The sequence below is a fragment of the Epinephelus fuscoguttatus genome, linkage group LG6 (genome assembly GCF_011397635.1).
Source record: "Epinephelus fuscoguttatus linkage group LG6, E.fuscoguttatus.final_Chr_v1".
NCBI lineage: Eukaryota > Metazoa > Chordata > Actinopteri > Perciformes > Serranidae > Epinephelus > Epinephelus fuscoguttatus.
In genome coordinates this window covers 30,903,982-30,922,559 of record NC_064757.1, presented here as the reverse complement: position 1 = coordinate 30,922,559, position 18,578 = coordinate 30,903,982, and the positions used below count along the sequence as shown (strand labels likewise).

Genomic DNA, 18,578 nt, shown 5'->3' with positions numbered 1-18,578 from the left:
AGATGAATGAATGAATGTTTGTTCAGTATCTGGCGCCTGGCTGTCATTTTTGCCAAAGTGGCCTCCATGGCAAAGCAAGTTGGGTATCCCTGCTTTAAGGTATCAACCGAAATAACCAGTACCACGTAGTATTGAAACTTCCTCAGTCAATCAATTCCTCCATTTGATCCTTTTTGTACCAGGAGATTGAAAAAAAAAAACAATTTGTATGGTTCTGCTCACAGCCAATCACCACAGATGCTCCTTGATTTAACGCTAGGTGTGATTGCTGCTGCTACAACCAGCACAGTCTGTGGTGTGGTGAAGTCGAGCACAGTGTACTTTGAAGTTTAGTTTGCTGAGATGCCACCAAAACGTTCAAAAGTGTGGCAGTACTACAAGCCTGTGGCATCCGGTGGCATTTTACCCAACTGAATGCTTACATTCAGGTGATGGTACTCTACTGATACCAGTATCACTTTAAGTGTACTGGTTTTGTAATTCTTAGGGTGTTTTCACATATAGTCCTTTTTAAATAAAGTGAACGCAGTCCTCTGAAGAGCACCAAAAAGTGGACCATCAGAAAAGGGACTCAGTTTTTTGTTTTTTTTTTGGTTCACATTGTCAGTCCATTTGAAAAACTACTCAGTTCTCTTTCTGGTCAACTTCAGCTCTGATGGGGCCTCAGTCCTCCTTCTGTTCACAATATAGCCTATATATAATATATATTGACATAGTTTTGTTTTTACTTTGAAGTGACCCGACCCTGCAGTGCAGTTATAAAGCCACTTGCTTTCAGGTGAACTCAGCGTATCTGTGCTGTAGACTGTTTCCATTTGATGTATTCTACATTCCACATCTGGAGAAGTGCTGTATCTTCTGTGGACCAAACCACTCCTCATCCTGCGTCTTTGCAAGTGTTACAGGCTGACACGGTTTTGTCTGTGGTTTCAAGCGTCTTAGTGCAATAGCATGTGATCTAGAGGGTTAAATACAATGCCAAAGAGCAAAGAGAACCTGGAGCTTTGTGTTCAAAAGACAGGTTAAGTGAACTGCACCGTGGACTTGAAGAGTCTTGTGACCTCCCTCTGAGGGGTCTGAGTTCATATATACCCAAAGAAGCTTGAATCACCACCCTGAGTCTGCTTAGAGGGCTGAGAAGTGTGAAATCACCCTTAAATGATACCCAGCCCAATCCTGGTTAGGAAGCACTGGTTTAAGTTCCTGTTCTGTGTTGTCTACTTTCCATCTCTAGGTGTCAGTGTTTCCTCTCAGGAAGTCTCAGGAAAGAAAACATGGAAGAAAGAACTTCTGCACATCAAAGCAAAACAAAGCTTAGTAAAACTCAGAATTACTAAAGAAGGCCTGGTTTATTAGAGTACAAAGTACAGACTGTATCACTCCTCACACATATCATCCTCTCACACATGCAGCATCAAACAATGTGCCACAATGCTGTTACTCTTTTGTTAATGTAACAAAAAACAGCCGACAGTTCAACATATTAATTTAAGCACAGACAGACTAAAAACATCCTCTCGATCCACTCACTCTCACACAATAGTTGAATTATTGCACATGTCATCTACAATGAATAAAAGCAATCACGTGATGTTACATTTACAGCAACTTAATGAAGCGTGGCGGGGAAAATGGAAACAAGTGTACAAAATATGAAGCGATGTGAAAGGGCCAAGTGCAAAACACGATATCAGGCGATCTCCAAAAGTACCAAAGAGGTCTGCCTTAATCATGGCAACACTGATGACCCATTTTGCATTCATCTAGCAGAGGCTCAACAAACACTTTTAGAAAATGTTCCCACTTATTTGCGTCTCGGACATTTTTACAAAGCCAGATCTAGTCTGTGTGGTGTGCCATGATAAGCTCTGGCGCAGCCTGTTTTATCTCGCTGTGAGCAAACATCCCTTCACGAAAGTTCGCCACAGTGAAACATATGGCGAGGCTCTGTTCCTGCTCTGCTCTGTTCACACACTCTGCCGGTTAATAAGCTGCAAGGGACCCACAAACAATCTGTATGAGAAGGGAAACTCCCTTTAAAGTGAACAATCCTTTAAGTGGCACATGTGAAGTCAGCCAGAGAGTCTTACTGTCCTGCTGTGCCGCACAATCAGAGCATATGGACGCTAAGAAACCTCAGCAGTTAATGTCTGTCACACACGCAGACGCACTCCGCACACATATGCAAGCTGTTGTTGGGAGTTTTAGTGGACACATCTGCTAGTATTCAGTGGTTTGTTGAGGTTTGCAGGTGAACCGTGTGAATGAACATTATAATGACAGCCTATAAACTGTGCGACTGGCAGTGTTTAACCTGTCCACTACCAATTTCTCCAACTAATCTCCTGCTATTCCAGTACAGTGTATTTTTTTAAGGCGAGAAATATTACAAAAATAAACAGTAACTTGGTAAAAAACATTGAAGAAGTCTACAGGTAATGTTCCTCAGCCTGCTGCAGTACCAGAGCCTTGAAGCTGTACAAGGGAATTTTTTTTTGCCTTTGTCTTGGTATCATCAGGTAGGCGAACCCCATGCCTAAGAATTTAAAAAGCATTTACCAAGGCTTGTATGTTCTTAACAAACTCTTTCAGATTAATCACTGTCCTCCCTCCACTGAGATCTACAAGCGTCCACCTAAGAGAAATTACACCACCGATGATTTCCTGGAGTTTCCCGTTGTCTCTGAAGGCTCACAGCAAGCAGATCAGACTCTTCCCCTCCTCAATCTCCTCCTGAACCTTGTCGCTGGAGGTGGCAATCTCAGCCTGTGCGGACAAAACAGCACACAGGAAGGATCCCAGCGTGCCTCCTATCGCTGTGTAGAACGCCCAGCCGAGCGAGCACTCAGCCGGCCTAAAGGGCAAGGCCTCGGGGCCGCAGTAGCCCATCACCTTCTCCGAACCCCAACCGGCAGGGTACAGCATGAGGCCCACCATCAGCAGCAGGCCTGGAGGGAGAGCAGACAACGAGACAATGGGTTTAGTCACGTACATGTAAACACGGGAAAGCACAAACAGATCCTAGTGCAGCTGCAAACATGATGACTAAACTCTGGTGAAGAAGACGTGTAGTTTTCAACTGACAAGCAATTGATTTGTGGTGAGCAGAAAGACCATGTTGACTGCTTCCATAGTGATGTCACACAATGATAGATTACCTGCCTGACAGACCTATCCGGCCAAACACACCTGTGGGAGCTCATTGTTGTAGTAACATACAAAAAGACTTGGAGAGGTCTGGTTGGAATATCCGACCTCCAACTAGGAAAAGTTTGATGGAACGCCACTAGATGTTGCCAACTTGTAAACTCAACAGCGACTCAGAAATTCCCTAAAGGCTGCAGCATGATTATAAAACATACAATAGGCTTGTGTAGGCGTGTGACCACAATAAACTCAGATCCCAGATTATTAGCACTAGCTTCTGTAGAATGAGATGTAGCCGTTTGGCTTCTTGAGTTTGTCAGTGATTCCTCCCTGCTTCTCTGAGCTCAGGCACCGGAACATGTGGGTCAGAGGACGCACATTGTGTGGGAACTTCCAGTTTCCTTCCTTTTTAACTGGCAACTTTGAACGTGTGAACCCAGAGGAAGCATGGCAATAAAAAAGAGCATTTGTTTATATGTCTTTTTGCTTGTTTTTAGGGTGAAATCACCATGTATACTTTGTATGCAACAGACTTACAAATTTCATTATCAACACCACATATTTGTTGCAAACAATTTGCCCTTTGACCTCTATTTTGCAGAAATCACAGCAGATCTTCACCTTGTTGCCTGTGTTATGTTAGCAAGGACTTTTTTTAATTTAGTATGGTTTCATGACATTATGATATGGTTACAGTAAAGTACAATATTCTGCACATATATACACACACACAACATATTAGACTTTGACAGGGATACAACAATAAAGCCCAGGACTTATTTCCATTATTGTCTCTTGTGTTCCACAGTCCACCAGTCTTTATAAGACACAGCCCAGGGTTCAGTGTCTGACATTAAAGGTCCCATATTATGCTCGTTTTCAGGCTCATACTTGTATTTTGGGTTCCACAAGAACAAGATTACATGCTTTAATGTGCTGTATTTTTCTCATTCTGTCTGTCTGAATATACCTGTATTCACCCTCTGTCTGAAACACTCTGCACCTGTCTCTTTAAACTCACACACTCAAAAAAGCTCGGTCTGCTCTGATTGGTCAGTGTATCCGGGTCTTCCACCTCTCCACTTGGCAGCATCCGTGCTCTGTTAATGCTGTTTTAATGGAATTATATTACTAGGCAACAGTTTGAGTCCATGTTTATTTCCTGTCAGCTGATGTCATTCACATACACCTACAGCAAGGGAAATATTGAAGAAGGAACGGTCATGACGGCAGTGACAGCGTTGGAGGAGCCAGACTTTGGTGCCAGTTGTGTTGTTGTTTCAAGTTTGACTGAAAAGTCCTATCACCAGATTGAAAAGCACACAGTGATGCTTACTGACGTTTGAGGTTTGATTTTTTTTTTTTTAATCTAAATATGGTCCTTGTTATTGGTCTCCAAACGGATCACGACTCTGTCCATCAGCTGCATCTGAGCCTCTTTTGGACAGAGCCATGGTCTGTTTAGAGACCAATAACTGGGAAAGCATATTTAGATATTTAGATTAAAAAAATGTCAGTAAGCATCAGGTAATGTGTGTGGTGGAATCTGGTGGAAGGATTTTTCAAAGTTAAAACGACAAAGATATGATGGGTTATAATGTGATTTACAGTGTCCACCCCATTGACTCCAATAGAACTGGCACCAAAGTCTGGGTCCTTGATCACTTTCACTTTCATCATGACCATTCCTTCCTTTGTATTGTCCTTGTATTACAACAGGAAATACAAAGGGACTCATTTAGAATGTTTATTATTCAAGTTTGACACAGTATAGTGGTGGCTTTACAACGTCACAGAAGTCCTGACTGCCTGTTTAAAGTCACAGTTTCTGAATATGTACTGTGGGCATTTCTCTGTGGATTGAACAGTACTTCTATAGCACCTATACCTACTTTATATTAAAAAAGACTTGGCAATCTGACAATATGGGACCTTTAAGAGATATTAGAAAGTTGAAACCTGTGAATTTTGATTTCAAGTCATTAGTCAGCAAGATGTCATTGGTCGCTTAGTCGCAGAAAAAAAAACCCCAAAAACGTGAAACTCTATTAGGAGCTGTGCCTTGTCAAAATAAATCAAAACCTATACGACTGGAAATCCAAAGTGTGGGATCATCACACCTTCAACTCAAACCACTGTTGCCCCGCCCAAAATATATAATTTAATAATTAAATTAATATCTTAAACATGCAGGTGATTAGTCAACTAATGGCCCTAAATGACAACTATTGGTCGACGAAGAAAATTCTAAGTCTGAGGCAGCCCTACTAAACACACACACAGGTAGATGTCTCACCTCCAATAGCCTGTAGCAGTCCACAGATGTTGAATATGCTCTTCTTCAGGATGCTCTGGAAGCACAGACTGAAGATTGAGATACAGGCCACTCCTCCTAGCACTAACATCCCTGCTGCCAGAAACAACATGGCACCCTGCCAGAAGCCACTGGCCACTTCCCCAAACGTCCCAGCGTAGGGCCCGCAGCTCACCCCTATTCCCCGTGACCCGACACGAAGGCATCGGCTGTAGAGGCCGAGAGACGGCCGGTACTCCCCGGAGTCCACTCCCTCCCCGCTCTCGCTGGAACGAGGAGATCCCAGCAGCCAATCGGGGCTCATGAAGGCAATGAGCTCAGCAAAGGCCACGACAATACTGAGCAGTGTCCAGAGCATGGAGCGGCATGTTACGATAACATGGCACATGGCGTTGAACTTTTCTGGGGTGGTAACAACCAATGATAAAAAACAAAATTCTTGAAGCTCTTTAAATTGACAGAGCACTAATACTGGGGAGGTTAAATTCCTTTCCTTACAAAGAGATCAGTCCGGTACATTCCCTGTTCTGATCTTATCCTCACTGAGCAGATGTTTTTCCTCCTCACGGTTCTTTCCCCTCTTCTTCTTCTTCGAGGCAAGGTCCGGCTCTGGTCATCCCAAACAGCTACAATGCACCGAAGCAGCTTCCCTCAGCCATGATACCCTCTGAAAGCACACCTACGGACACAGAGACACACAGGATGTGTATAAATATTTGGAAGACACTGACGTATATGAGGGCGAAGGAGGAGAAAAGAGAGGCTTAATGTAAGACGGATAAGTGGCTACTGATTTCCCATCCACTATGAATCATGAGGCTCTCTTGTGTTTGTCCCACAGGATGTCTTATTTGTACCATTGTCATCAAATAGACCCAAGATTGTCCCACAGGGCGCTCCTTCACATTCACTATCAGCCAGCTGTGAGTGTATCATGAGCCACACTTCCAGATGTCTGCTGGAACAGCCGAGATGAATCACACACTCAATAAACACACACACAACTGAGAGTTTAAACTGTCGTCATTTTACTCACGATCACTGGGCCTTTGTGTGATTGATTTTATCTGCAAAATGACAGAAGCCTTGTGTGTTTTGCCACTGAGCAGCTGTCAACACGGATCAGCGCAGAGCTCTGTTACAGCATGCCGCATTTCACAGTAACACAAAGTGAAACATGCTGGATCCTCGCTGCTGTGGCAAGCGCACACACGACACCAACTGGAGCTCCATCATTCAGTTCACCATTCAAAGTGCAGACAGAATAAAAAACTTTGTTCTTTGTTCAACAGCAATCAAAACCTGATTACAAATAAGCTATAACCTGTAACAGATGACATTTTAAGAGCTCTCAACCCTGTGCACATGTATGTGAGTCACTGTTCAAGCAAGTGTTGAGCAAGTGTGTATAGGTCCCAATCAAAGTGATTGTGATACTGTTGCTATGTTATGATTTAGTTGCTGTGGCCACACTGGCCTCGACGCAGCCGCGGCCTCATGGGAGCACCGAGGGTTTCTCAGAAGCCCTCTGATGTCATGATCCAGCAGTATGATACACACAGGAAAATATGTGGGATCTGCTTTAAACACAATGAGGTCAACTCTGCTGTCTTGGTGGATCTTACTGGTGGAGTCAGGAAGGGTTGACGGGTCAATTCAACCACATTACAAAGAATATTTGTAACTTATCTCTCGTGGTATCTAACCATGCAGATAGTGTTGGTTTTAACTGGTTTTGAGATATCCATCTTTGAGATTTCAGGCCTTCGCCCCAGTACAATGGAGTCCAACAGAACTTCATTTATCATGCTTACCCTGATAGCTTGACTGAAACAGCATTTTCATGTATCCAACTTGACACTGTGTGATTCTGTTGTGGAGGAGGGGATTATTTTTGTTTTGTTTTGACCTAACGGATGACGTACATATCTCTTGTTGCAATGTTTGTGTCCACTTCTGTTGCCTTGATTTTTAATAAATTAAACTATATTGCTGGCTCTGGAACACAAAGATTATGTCCTTATTCCTGATCCTGCCTATAAAGCTTGGTCAAAGGCTTCTCCAATGGGGAAAACAGCCCTTAGCAAGCACAACACCTTACCTACGGACAGTTGAAATGCTGAGCAGATCAGAGATGTGGGCGATTTAAAGTTCTGGAGACAGGCTCCTGAAAAATATATTTAAACTAGTATTACCACCTTGGGATTGTATGTGACAGCGAAGTTGACCTTTGACCTTTTGGATGTAAACATTATCACTTCACCATTTTATCCTGTTCGGCATTTGTTTACAATTTTGCCATAATTAGCGTACAAATTCTTGAATTATGGTCAAAAACGTGTTTTGTGAGGTAACAGTGACCTTTGACCTTTGACCATAAAACTCTAATTAGTTCATCCTTGAGTTCAGGAGTACCACTGAAGAAATAATCTTGTGGAACTGTTGAGAGTGAGGTTTGTGGACTGGGATCATAACAGGATTTTCTTCAAAAGTTGCCATTGAAATATTTCAATGTAATTTTTCAAAATCGTCCTTCACCTCCATTGTTCTAGATTGGGGGAAGAATTCTTTGATATCTCAACATCTGGGAACATTTGTTTGGATTGCATGACACCACTGGCGGTAAGTGAGAAGTAGGTTTTTGGATTTAGGTGAAGCAGCTCTTTAAATTTGTATCAGTCTAATAGATTCATAAATTTCACATAAAAGGAAAGGGAGGCTCGTTAATCTGATAACAGTGGACTGCTCTGTCATGTCATCGCTCTAATTCTTGCTGAATGTGTCATTTGTTTGGTGATGAAAAGTTCAGCACAAAAACATTCATTAAGAGTTACAAGTCAGTCTCATGCCCCAAGGTGAATGAATGTGGTATTCGGCTACACGTAACCTCCCCGCCTGCCTCCATTCAGGATGGTAAATCATCCCAGCACGTCTGCAGGGAATGAACACTGATGCTGTGTACTGTCTGATACAATCTGAGTCAGTTCAAGGCAAAAACACTTCAGACATTTCCCTGGCCACAAAATAAGAGCATTATCTCATGTGGCTAAAAAAGGCTGACTGATTCATCTGAGGTTGGGGTCGAGTAGAAACCAGCAGATCTGGGTCATAATAACAAAGTCACAGGCGTGACAACATCTGAGGAGTGGAGCTATGAGATTTGAAACACTTAAGATGCGGGTGTAATTCAGTTCAGCAGGATTCAGTCATGTCTGCAGTTCATGGTTGTGTTTTCAAGTGAAGAAGTTTGGGGTCCTTCAACTTTGTGCTCAGGTTTGCTTTGTCTCAGGTTTGACAGTGATGCCTATCTGTAACATTCCCACTCAAGTTCGTCCCATTCCACCTGCTTTGCTTGGGCAGAATTTTAGAAGCACGTCTCTGCTTAAAATTAACTTTATCCTCATTCCACAATTTTGTATCCTAATTAGAGATTTCATGAACCCTCAGCCAAAATACACTGTCTACATATAATTACCCAGCATGAAGATGAACTGAGGGAGTAAATTTCAGTTTCAACTGAGCTGAAAGTTGTAACAGCAGAATGAAGAAGCTACAGCGACACAGTATACGTTATCAGCCAAAAGGGAAATGGCAGAAACAAACAGGAAGCAAACACGAAGCATCAGTGTCTGTCTGACAGCCTCTGAGGCACAGATGTGCATTGTGAGGGAGATATGTCATCCTATCTTCTTTCAATCTAAACCGTCGATCCGCGCACAGGTTTCTGAAAAAAAAAAAAAATCATAAAAGGAATGTCTGCAGAGACATGTTTGCAGTTGTGATCCTACTTCCAGGAAATTACAGAAAAAGTATGTTATAATCAGGTATCTGAAGTGTGTTTATGAGTTTGAGGATGGTTTGGGGTGCGCCCTGTTCTATTACAGTCCTTGAGTTTATTCCAGGCCTCCTCACAAAACAATGGCGCTCCTTATTGTTATCACAGTTTCCATTCTGCAGTAGGTACAATGGTTTCACACAACAGCACTCGCTCAGCCTGACTCACCACCTTGACAGTGTTTTACCACTATTTATAGCAACCATGACAATACAGAAATGCATTTTTTTTTCAGTGTGTGCATCCTGAATAAACATAGGTGCTGCATGTTTGTTTGCATGAGTTTTTTTTTCTCCAGCCACCCAGGCTTCAGTTTTAGTTTCTCTGTGGAGTTTGAGTCCTCTGTTTAGAGCTGATTATAGTCCATCCAGGCCAGGCACGGGGCTCTCTGTTGAGACTACAATGCCCTCAAATTAGCAGCTATGCCTCTTTAAACTACAGGGATGGAGCCTAAACATGCCTCGTTGAGGCAGTCAGCAGGCACCTTGTGTGATCTCCCCACAGCTCTTACAGGAAATCTCTTCGCTCGTACCTCATCATGGCTCTCTGTAGTCTCACCGAGGACGACACTCGGAGGGAGTTGAAGGGACTTTTTCTAGTGGGGTAAAGTGCAGAGCATTTTGAGGAAGTACTTTGACAATAACATAGTGATTCAAACACCCACAAGAACCCCTGATAACAACTTTGTTGAGTACTACAATTACTGTTCAAATGCAACATATTGACGAACAATATTTTTTTTCTTTTTTTAAAGATTATTTTTGTGGGCTTTTGCCTTCAATGGATAGGACAGTGTGTGAAATGGAGAAACAGAGAGAGAGCGGGGACTGACACGCAGCAAAGTGTCGCAGGCTGGACTCGAACCCGCGACAGCTGCAGCGAGGCAATGCCTCTGTACATGGGGCGCCCCATTGACTGACAATCTTAACTAATAACTTAAATGTAAGCACTACAATAAAAAATCTGAGGTTCTAATCTGAACACATGGTGATTTGCATGTGTCTGTGGTTGCCTGAATGCATATATGTGTGTTGGTTTTATGGCAGCACAACTAAACAAAATATCATTAAAAATCCCAATACAGCTAAGCGCAACACCCAAATCACAGAAGCTGCAATTTTTCGATAAAGGTACGCACTTGGTTTGCAGCCGAGTGTGAAGCAGTTGGGATGAGAGTAGGTAACTCCAAGTATGAGGCCATGATTATCTGCTGGAAAATGGTGGATAGCCTCCTCCGGGTTGGGAGAGATGGACTGCTCCAAGCAAAGGAGCTCAAGAATCTTGATGTCTTTTTCACAAATGAGAGTAACATGGAGTGTGAAATATACAGGCGGTTTGGCAGGGTATCAACAGTGATGCAGGCATTTCCCTGGACCATCATGGTGAAGAAGAAGCTGAGCTGGAAGGCAATGTTTTCGATTTACCGGTCTATCTACATTCCAACCGTCACCTATAGTCATGAGGTTTGGGAAGTGACCAAAAGAATGAGCTCGTGAATGCAAGCACCTCAAATGAGTTTCCTAGGATGGCTGGGCTCAGCCTTAGAGATAGGGTAAGAAGCTTGACACCCAGACGGAGCTTGGAGTAGAACTGCTGGTCCTTTGCACTGAAAGGGGTCAAGTAAAGTGGTTCGGGCATCTGATCAGGATGCCTCCTGGGCACCTCCCATTAGAGGTGTTCGGGCAAATCCAACTGGTAGGAGGCCCCAGGGCAAGCCCAAAACACTCTGGAGGGATAATATATATCTCATCTTGACTGGGAACATCTCAAGATCCCCCAGAAAGAGCTGGAAAGCATCCCTACGGAGAGGGACATCTGGAGTACCTTGGTCAGCCTGTTGCCCCCTGACCCGGCCTCTGATAAGCAGATGAAAAAGGATGGATGGATGGTAAAATGTGTCCCAACATACCATTATAACTGAAGCATTGTGCAGCTGGCCTAAAAATAAATTCCAGATGTAAGGGAACATGTTTTCTTTAGAACAGACATCAGCAAAATTTCCATCATCATCTCTTTTTCACTAAAAATGAAATGCAAAAAATTGTCATTCAAATTAAAATTGTGACTCAAATCCTAACATCTGTCTATGTGATTTTTTTTTAAATTCTTTTCTGCATATCATGCAGCTCTACTGAGTTTGTGTATGCGTGCATGCTGCAGTGTATCTTAGTGAGCAGAAAGGTCACTACATCCTGAAACTGATGAATATTTTCCGCTTGTTTGCTGATTGTTGAACAGACTTCTGGGAAAGTGCTTGAGCAGCGCTGCCTCGGGCAAGGTCAGGATTTTCTGTGTGTTTGTGCGAGCGCAGAGGGAGAAGCGTTTTACACTTCACGGCACATCAGACACATTTCGAATTATGACTTATTCATAACGTGGGCGATCAAGGCGCTGTGGGTGAGAGGTCTCTGCCTCCCAGTTGCTTTTGATAGATATGTATCTTCAAACTGTCAGATCTTTGTTACTGCAGCTCTCCGTGTGCCTGTGGAGTCACCGTCATAGATACACATCATCACCAACACTGACAGATCATGGGGTCTTATGCTTCTTTCATGAATCCTCCGCGATGCTGAGCCTGACTGATGATACAGGAGATAATGCTACAAGATGAAAGCAATAACGTGGTTCTGCATCTGATCTGGACCTGCTCATTCCCACACTGCTCTCCTGTCCTGACACAAACCAAGCCTGCCACACAAGATTATATGCATGTCGCGAGGGCCTGAGGCCAACTCACACACAGTTTTCCAATCCTTCATTCAGTGAGCCAACATGAACAGTCTCCTTGCTGCTATGAGACAAACTTTCTCTCGTGGAATTTACAAAAAATACAATCCACGGGCTGACAGCCAGCCATGTGGACTACACGTTTGGCTGTGAAAACATGTTGGCCAAGCAGCCAGTATGCTCAATAAAACTTCTACTAATGAAGCGTAACATCAGTTTGAGACGAGCCCTTTCAAGGCCCCGGACGTAGCCGTGGATACGAGGCAAATGTGGGTCAATCAGTTGGCCGTTAGTTAGAGGAGCCCGCTGAGTAGTAAATCTAGAGTAATTGGTCTGAGATATCAGCAAAGGCTCTGGTAACATGCCAAGGTGCTGAGGTAATGAGTGCTGGCCACTGTAGTCTGCTCTAGAGAGTGAAAGTGAATGAGGACTGAAGGTGGGTGGCTGAGAGATCCAGTTGACCCAGATTGTTCTAGAAAGAGTTTAGAAACAGCCGAAACAATTCCATTCGTTTACATAAATATAAAACTTGTGAGAGATGATGGAAATGCTTTTGTTTATCTAGAATGGCACGAGCCTGTCCCTGTTTAGGAAAGCGTCTTTGAGCGGTCAGATCACCCACCCAGATCAGATCACCCCCCAGTGGATCTGGGCTGGGAGGTCTCCATTAGCTCATTTTTTCTTTACGCACTGATCCTGAACCAGAAACCTCAAACCAAGGCAATCTGTTCCCTAAGTTGCTGCGCCTGGTCTGGTCTGGTCATGCAGCTGGACCAGCCAGGAGGAAGGCCCTCAAACCAAAACCACATAAAGAGGCTGCTTCACCATCTTCAGGGCTACACAGATACTCAAACAAAATGTGGACACTGAGGAAAGCACAGGCTGCTGATGAGGGTCTAGTTCCCCTCTGTATCTCTGAGAATCTGGAACATAAAAAACCCCGAGACACGGATGGGAATGGAGAACTGGTCCAAGTTGAGATCTATATTAGAATCAAAATCATATGCTTCTGAGCTTGTCAATTCCTTTCATCAATGCTGGCAAGTTTTTCTGATAGTTTCACTTTGCAATGACGTCAAACTAATGTGTCTATGCTGCTGGAAACTTGACACAAGAAGGATTTATGGTGTAGAGGAAGAAACAGTCCAAAGCGTGGCTTCCTTTTTCCTTCCTTTCAGTGCTGCTTGTAATGCCTGTAAATGACAATTTCAAGTAAGGTTGGACACACCAGCAATATGCTCAAACATCGTTCTACCCAACACTATGCCAAGTATTAGACCCTCTACGCATGAGTTTCACTGCTTCCCAACTGAGCAGCACGTCCATTACAAAGGGTAAATATCATCTGTTATCATAACAATAGCATAACACGTGGGCAGGGTCGGTAGATTTTTTTGCTTTGACTACGAAAAATGCTGTACAAATATTATCTCATTTCATCTACGCTGTGTTCAGCCTCAGAAAAATCGTGTAGGCCTCCTTTTTTTTTTACACCCAGAAAGAACTGGACCGATCCTCTGAATCAATAATGGCATTAGTATCAATAAAATCTTATAATTTCCAACACCTAATCTCAGGGAATCAGGAAAATACAAAACCCTTAGAGATATGAAGATAGTATGATACCACTCAGAGTTGGGCAGGACCAAACATATCCCACTCTCATAAAAGAATGCAGCCGAGCTCCAGGTGAGGCGAGGGAGAATGAAGCACTGTAGCTTGAGTACTGAACGTACACCTCCCACACAATGGGAGATAAAACTACACCCTCAGCTCTCCATTTCTCAATCAACTGCCTATTAATTTTCAAGGACATCAAGACTTTGTCCCGGCATGGCGGAGCAAATGATGCAACAGCAGGCAAGCCATAACACCTAGCCAGAATAGAGACACCCATGCCCTCCAGTGATTCCTTGTAAATTTTCATGTCCTGGACAACAGATCGACAGAGAGCTCTTCTTTGCCCCTGGTCTGAAAGGCAAGCTTGTGAACTTGTGAAAACCAAACCATGACTATACCATCAGAGGTGAGGCGAGAACAAAGCCTTCTGGACAAAAATGAGCGAACGTGCGCACCAAACTAATGAGCTGTACATTATGACTCCCTTTGATTGTCACACCTGAAACGCGTAGCCTTAGGGGAGGCAAACATCCACCTGCTTTCACAGCATGATACAAACAGAGAGATAGCAAACGAGTGACTCATGCAAAAAACATACAAAGAGACACAAGATTTACATCAAGCTTTCTCAACCGTCCCAGATATTATGAAATAACCCGGGCTGCTCTCGTCATGAAACTCTTTCTTGCTAACCATAACCATGTGAGCCACTGCTTTGGTAGCCCTCCATAAACAGCGAATGAAAGAGGAGAAAATGTTTCCCATGGATAGGCATTCACCACAACTTGTGTCTCATTAACTTCATTCAGTGAGTGATGGCGGCCATCAAATGCATGTTTGGTGCTCCAGAGTTAGTTTAGATTTATTTTACAGACCCAGATTAAACACTATAAAACAATCCAAGCTGTAAAAAGCCATTAAATGTTATTCTCCGACTGTGTATAAAGAGTGAAGACGTGCCAGCAGTTTGAGCTTTCAAATACAACCAGGGGGCCTGAGGTTTCAATGACAATAAGAGGCCCCGAAATGTAAACAGCGAGTCAACAGTGAGAAGCCCTCCAACAGTGTGCTGAAACAATACAGCCCACTTTACTGACGCACAAACATAAAAACAAATACACACCCATAAACCGTGAAAGGTGCCAGCCTGTGCTCACTCGTCCAGGGTGTAATTGCATCAAAACGCATGACTTCCCCAGAGGAAAGTATGAGCCAAGCCCGTTTGTGCGCATGTGTTTGTGCATGCATGTGCCAGAAAGCCTGAATAAAGTCGGCCCTCTTCATCTGGTGCCACTCAACTCAGACAAAGGCCGCACAAAGACATGCCGACACCGGCCCCCTCACTCACTCTCCGGCTCTCAAAGACATGCCACCGTCGGCCCAGAATGCACTCCTTCATTCTCAAAGACAGACCGCTGTGGCCCCTAACCTATTCAATCTGTGCAACACCCCGGCCCCTCACTCCCCGCGCTGACTCTGTGGTGGCCCCACAGCTTCTGACGCACAAAGCCCCTCAGTGACCCTCACATTTCACTTACACAAAGACAGGAATGACATGGCCTTGCTCTGCCCCCCCCCCCCCCTCACTTCTTCAGCTCTCTCATTTGTTTCTACAAAGATGATGGATGAACACACAAACTTTCTTCTCTTTCTTAACAACTCTACACCGTCCCTTTCATGATGTGAGATGTTTGAAGGACCTCATAGGTATTCTTTGCACATTGACTAACAACTGATAGCTGCTTATACTTCCTATCACTTCATTTAATTTAGAAGTTTTTAGATCCAGGCAGCTACTGGTTCCCACTATTCCTGCGACAACATGAAAACTTGCTGACACATGCTAGTGACAGGTAATCCATCAATACAAACATTGTGTCATCACTATGTTGCCACAAAGTGGTAATACAGTTGTGAAATCTGGTTGTTGGTGCAATTACACGTCTTCCTCTCCGACATGAGACCGCTGCATTAACAAACTAATTTGGCACAAGCAACACACCTTCTTCCATTAAAGGGGCACTTCACTGATTTCACGTCAGAAGATCAGTTTGTTTGTTGTAAATATTAAGATCCATTAATGATAATTTGCAAGAAGAATTTTGCTCTCTGGTGATTTCAGTGCCCTCCTAGAAGGAAGAGAATCCATCAAACAACCTAAATCAATCAAAACAAATCTACAATAAGCAATAATGTCAAATGGACAAGTGAAGTCAATAGAGAGCAGATCTCCATCAGGGAAACTGCCCGTGCTGATCGCAACCACTCTAGACAATCCTTTAATTCCAGCAGACGTGTTGAAGAAGCTGCCAGAAGCTCAGAAAACAACTGGACTTTCAATGGTATTAACTTTATCTGTAGGCTACAGTGCAACAAAGTAGGAAATAACAACAATTAAAACAGACAAAAAAGAAACCATTTAACTACACAGCCAGCTTACATACTTACAGTAGGAGCACAACTATGACGGAAAAATGACCGAATCAACAAAATCTGCAAGTCTACAAAATCGGGCAAAACACTCCACTTCTGAAATGCTCCCAGTGTGGTATGATACAGTGCGGATGACAGAACAAAACAAAGTTGCAGCCGGGACACTGAGAGCTGCGGCAGGTGGAACTGTCCTGGCCAGCTCACTAACAGTCAAGATGGCGGCGAATATAACATCTCTTAAGATGCCTAATTTTAGCAGATCATAACATATCGGGTATGGAAGCAGCAGATGCTCTGCTTCAAAATGAGACCAAACTTTTCTATGGAAGTCAATTTTTTAGCAATGGCAAAGGACAAAGTACGGCCTACACCAGACTACGTAAGACATGTTGCTTTTAGCTGAGCAGATTTTTCGGAAAACCTGTGGCCTCTACTGGCTGCTCAAGAGGAGTGTGGAGTCAGCAGTCAGTGACGGTATAAGACAGTCAATAAAACAGGTTTTTCAAAAAATTGTGAATCACTGCAACCACGTGAGATCTTTGGGCATACAGTCATAAATGTGCGCACAAAAAATTAGGATGATTGGTCCAGTAGTGTGCGAGATTAGCTCCAAACAGACAGACACACAGTCACATACACACAGCCGAACGCATGATCCTTTCCAGACTGTCAGTGAGTAGTTAACAGGATAACTTATACAAAACTATTTGTATGGTTTGTTTGTGTCTTTTAAGTGTTATTCTTTCTTACATCCACTCATAAATCACAAAAATTCCTTCTTGTCTCACAACTTTCTGCTGATGTTCAAAGCACGTTTGCACAGAGAAAAAAAAAACACAAGAGGCAGAGCTTCCAGTTTATCTAAAGTTTGTAACCCTCAATAGATCCATCTGACATATTGTCAAGACCATTTTTTTTGCATTCCCTTACGAGCACAGCTTTTTACAACTGGAAAAAAAATCTCCCTCTGCTATCACTATCACGTATCTCCATCCAGTTACACGTAACAAGTTTGCACTTGTCATCTGGGGGTTGTCAAAACTCATTCTAGGAAAAGAAGGCAGGTTAGGGCAATCACAAGTCAATTACAGCATAAGTGCAGCATAAAATAAGTTTTGGAATTTTACTGGATGTTAAAAGAAAGTAGATTTGCAAGAGTATAAAAGTTTGTAGGTACTTTCTGAGAGATGTTGTTGATTCCCTCCTCTCATCACTTCACTACGGTTTGTCCTTGAACTCAGCGAGAATAAACACTGCACGTTTTCCTGGTTTTGTTTAGTTTATGATGTAGCACCACTTCCCCTCTCTGTGCAGTGTATATCAGGCGCAGAGCTCCATGGGTGGCTCACACATGGATGGACCTCCTCCCTGCACTTCAAGGACACGGGCTTGTGGTGGAAAGAGAAACTGAGAGAGCTGCTGAGTGGGCATGTGTGCAAAGACAGTTATAAAAGTAATAAAAACAACACAAAAAGTGCTGTATGTGAGGCTTCTGGTGGAGGTGATGTGTCTAATAAGGCACTGTGCTGTGATGTCAAACTGCTGCCAGATGTTGTACCTGAACACAAAGCTGCAGCTGGAGATATCTCACCTTCTCCCAGTCTACATCCCTCAACAAAATAGCTGGGTTCAGGTGGCTGCCTCAGCACCAGAATCAATGGAGCATGCAAACTTAAACTCCTTAATAAGAGCTGTCAATAAACACTTGTTTGAAAGTAAAAGCTTGATTCTCAGAAAAATATTAAATAAGTTAGAGGAACTTTAACCTATGAAAGACTTCTTGCATGAGTGCGTCAGCCCAGTTGTTCATCAATGACACTTTCTGAGTCATATCTTCAAGCCAAAGAGGAGATGTGTGAAATCAGTGTCTAAAACACCACATTATGTGTCCCTGTCGCATTGTTTTCTACTCACTTGAAGTCAAAGTGGAGAGATTTTGCAGGCTCAGAGGTGAAGAAGCTGTCCTTTGTTTTGAATCGCCGCTCCTCTTCCCGGTGCAGCCCGAGCGCTCATTCACTCGAGTCTCCTTTCTTCGGGGACTCTTTCCTTCTGCCCTCACATAAAGCCATCCCACTACCATCTGACGTTCTCTTTTCTCCTCCCTCCCTCTTTCCCTTCCCCCACTCCGTATGACACAGAGACAGAAGAAGAAGAAAAGTTGCAGAGATGATGTGAGAGATGATGACGAGTTCCTGGATTCCGCGACTCCGCTTCCCATAAACGCCTCCAATAAACGCGTCGGGATGATTTATTCACGCTTTCTTCTCGGCTCTCTTCTGTCTGTGTGATGCAGCTCATTACAAATTACAAGTTCTCCCTTTCTCTTTTCTCATGAGTATCAACGCATTTTCTCACAGGTCTTGGGAATAAGTAGGATACACTCACAGATACTGAAATATAATACAGAATATTAAAATGATTGCATGTATAGAATTATGAAAATGAGATTTGGAATACAGTCACTCACATCCAAACAAATGTAGTATGGTACAACAGTAAATA

At 43.3% G+C, this 18,578-nt stretch overlaps 1 protein-coding gene across 1 annotated transcript; it reads right to left on the bottom strand.

The window, feature by feature from the left end:
• Window positions 1–92: 92 nt before the first annotated feature.
• Window positions 93–18,149, bottom strand: LOC125889881 (LHFPL tetraspan subfamily member 2a protein-like). Its single transcript, XM_049578129.1, has 3 exons — window positions 17,991–18,149; window positions 5,444–6,140; window positions 93–2,948 (listed from the first exon to the last, which is right to left on the bottom strand). The coding sequence occupies exons 2-3, from the start codon at window positions 5,847–5,849 to the stop codon at window positions 2,692–2,694; spliced, it is 663 nt and encodes a 220-aa protein (XP_049434086.1). The 5' UTR covers window positions 5,850–6,140; window positions 17,991–18,149; the 3' UTR covers window positions 93–2,691.
• Between the last annotated feature and the right edge of the window lie 429 nt (window positions 18,150–18,578).

What these genes read in the sequence shown, in the direction of transcription:
- LOC125889881 (XM_049578129.1), bottom strand. Translation starts at nt 5,849, where the DNA reads ATGTGCCATGTTATCGTAACATGCCGCTCCATGCTCTGGACACTGCTC. An exon ending in ACTGCTACAGGCTATTGGAG is followed by an intron (nt 2,949 to 5,443) that starts GTGAGACATCTA and finishes CTCTCCCTCCAG; the next exon opens with GCCTGCTGCTGATGGTGGGC.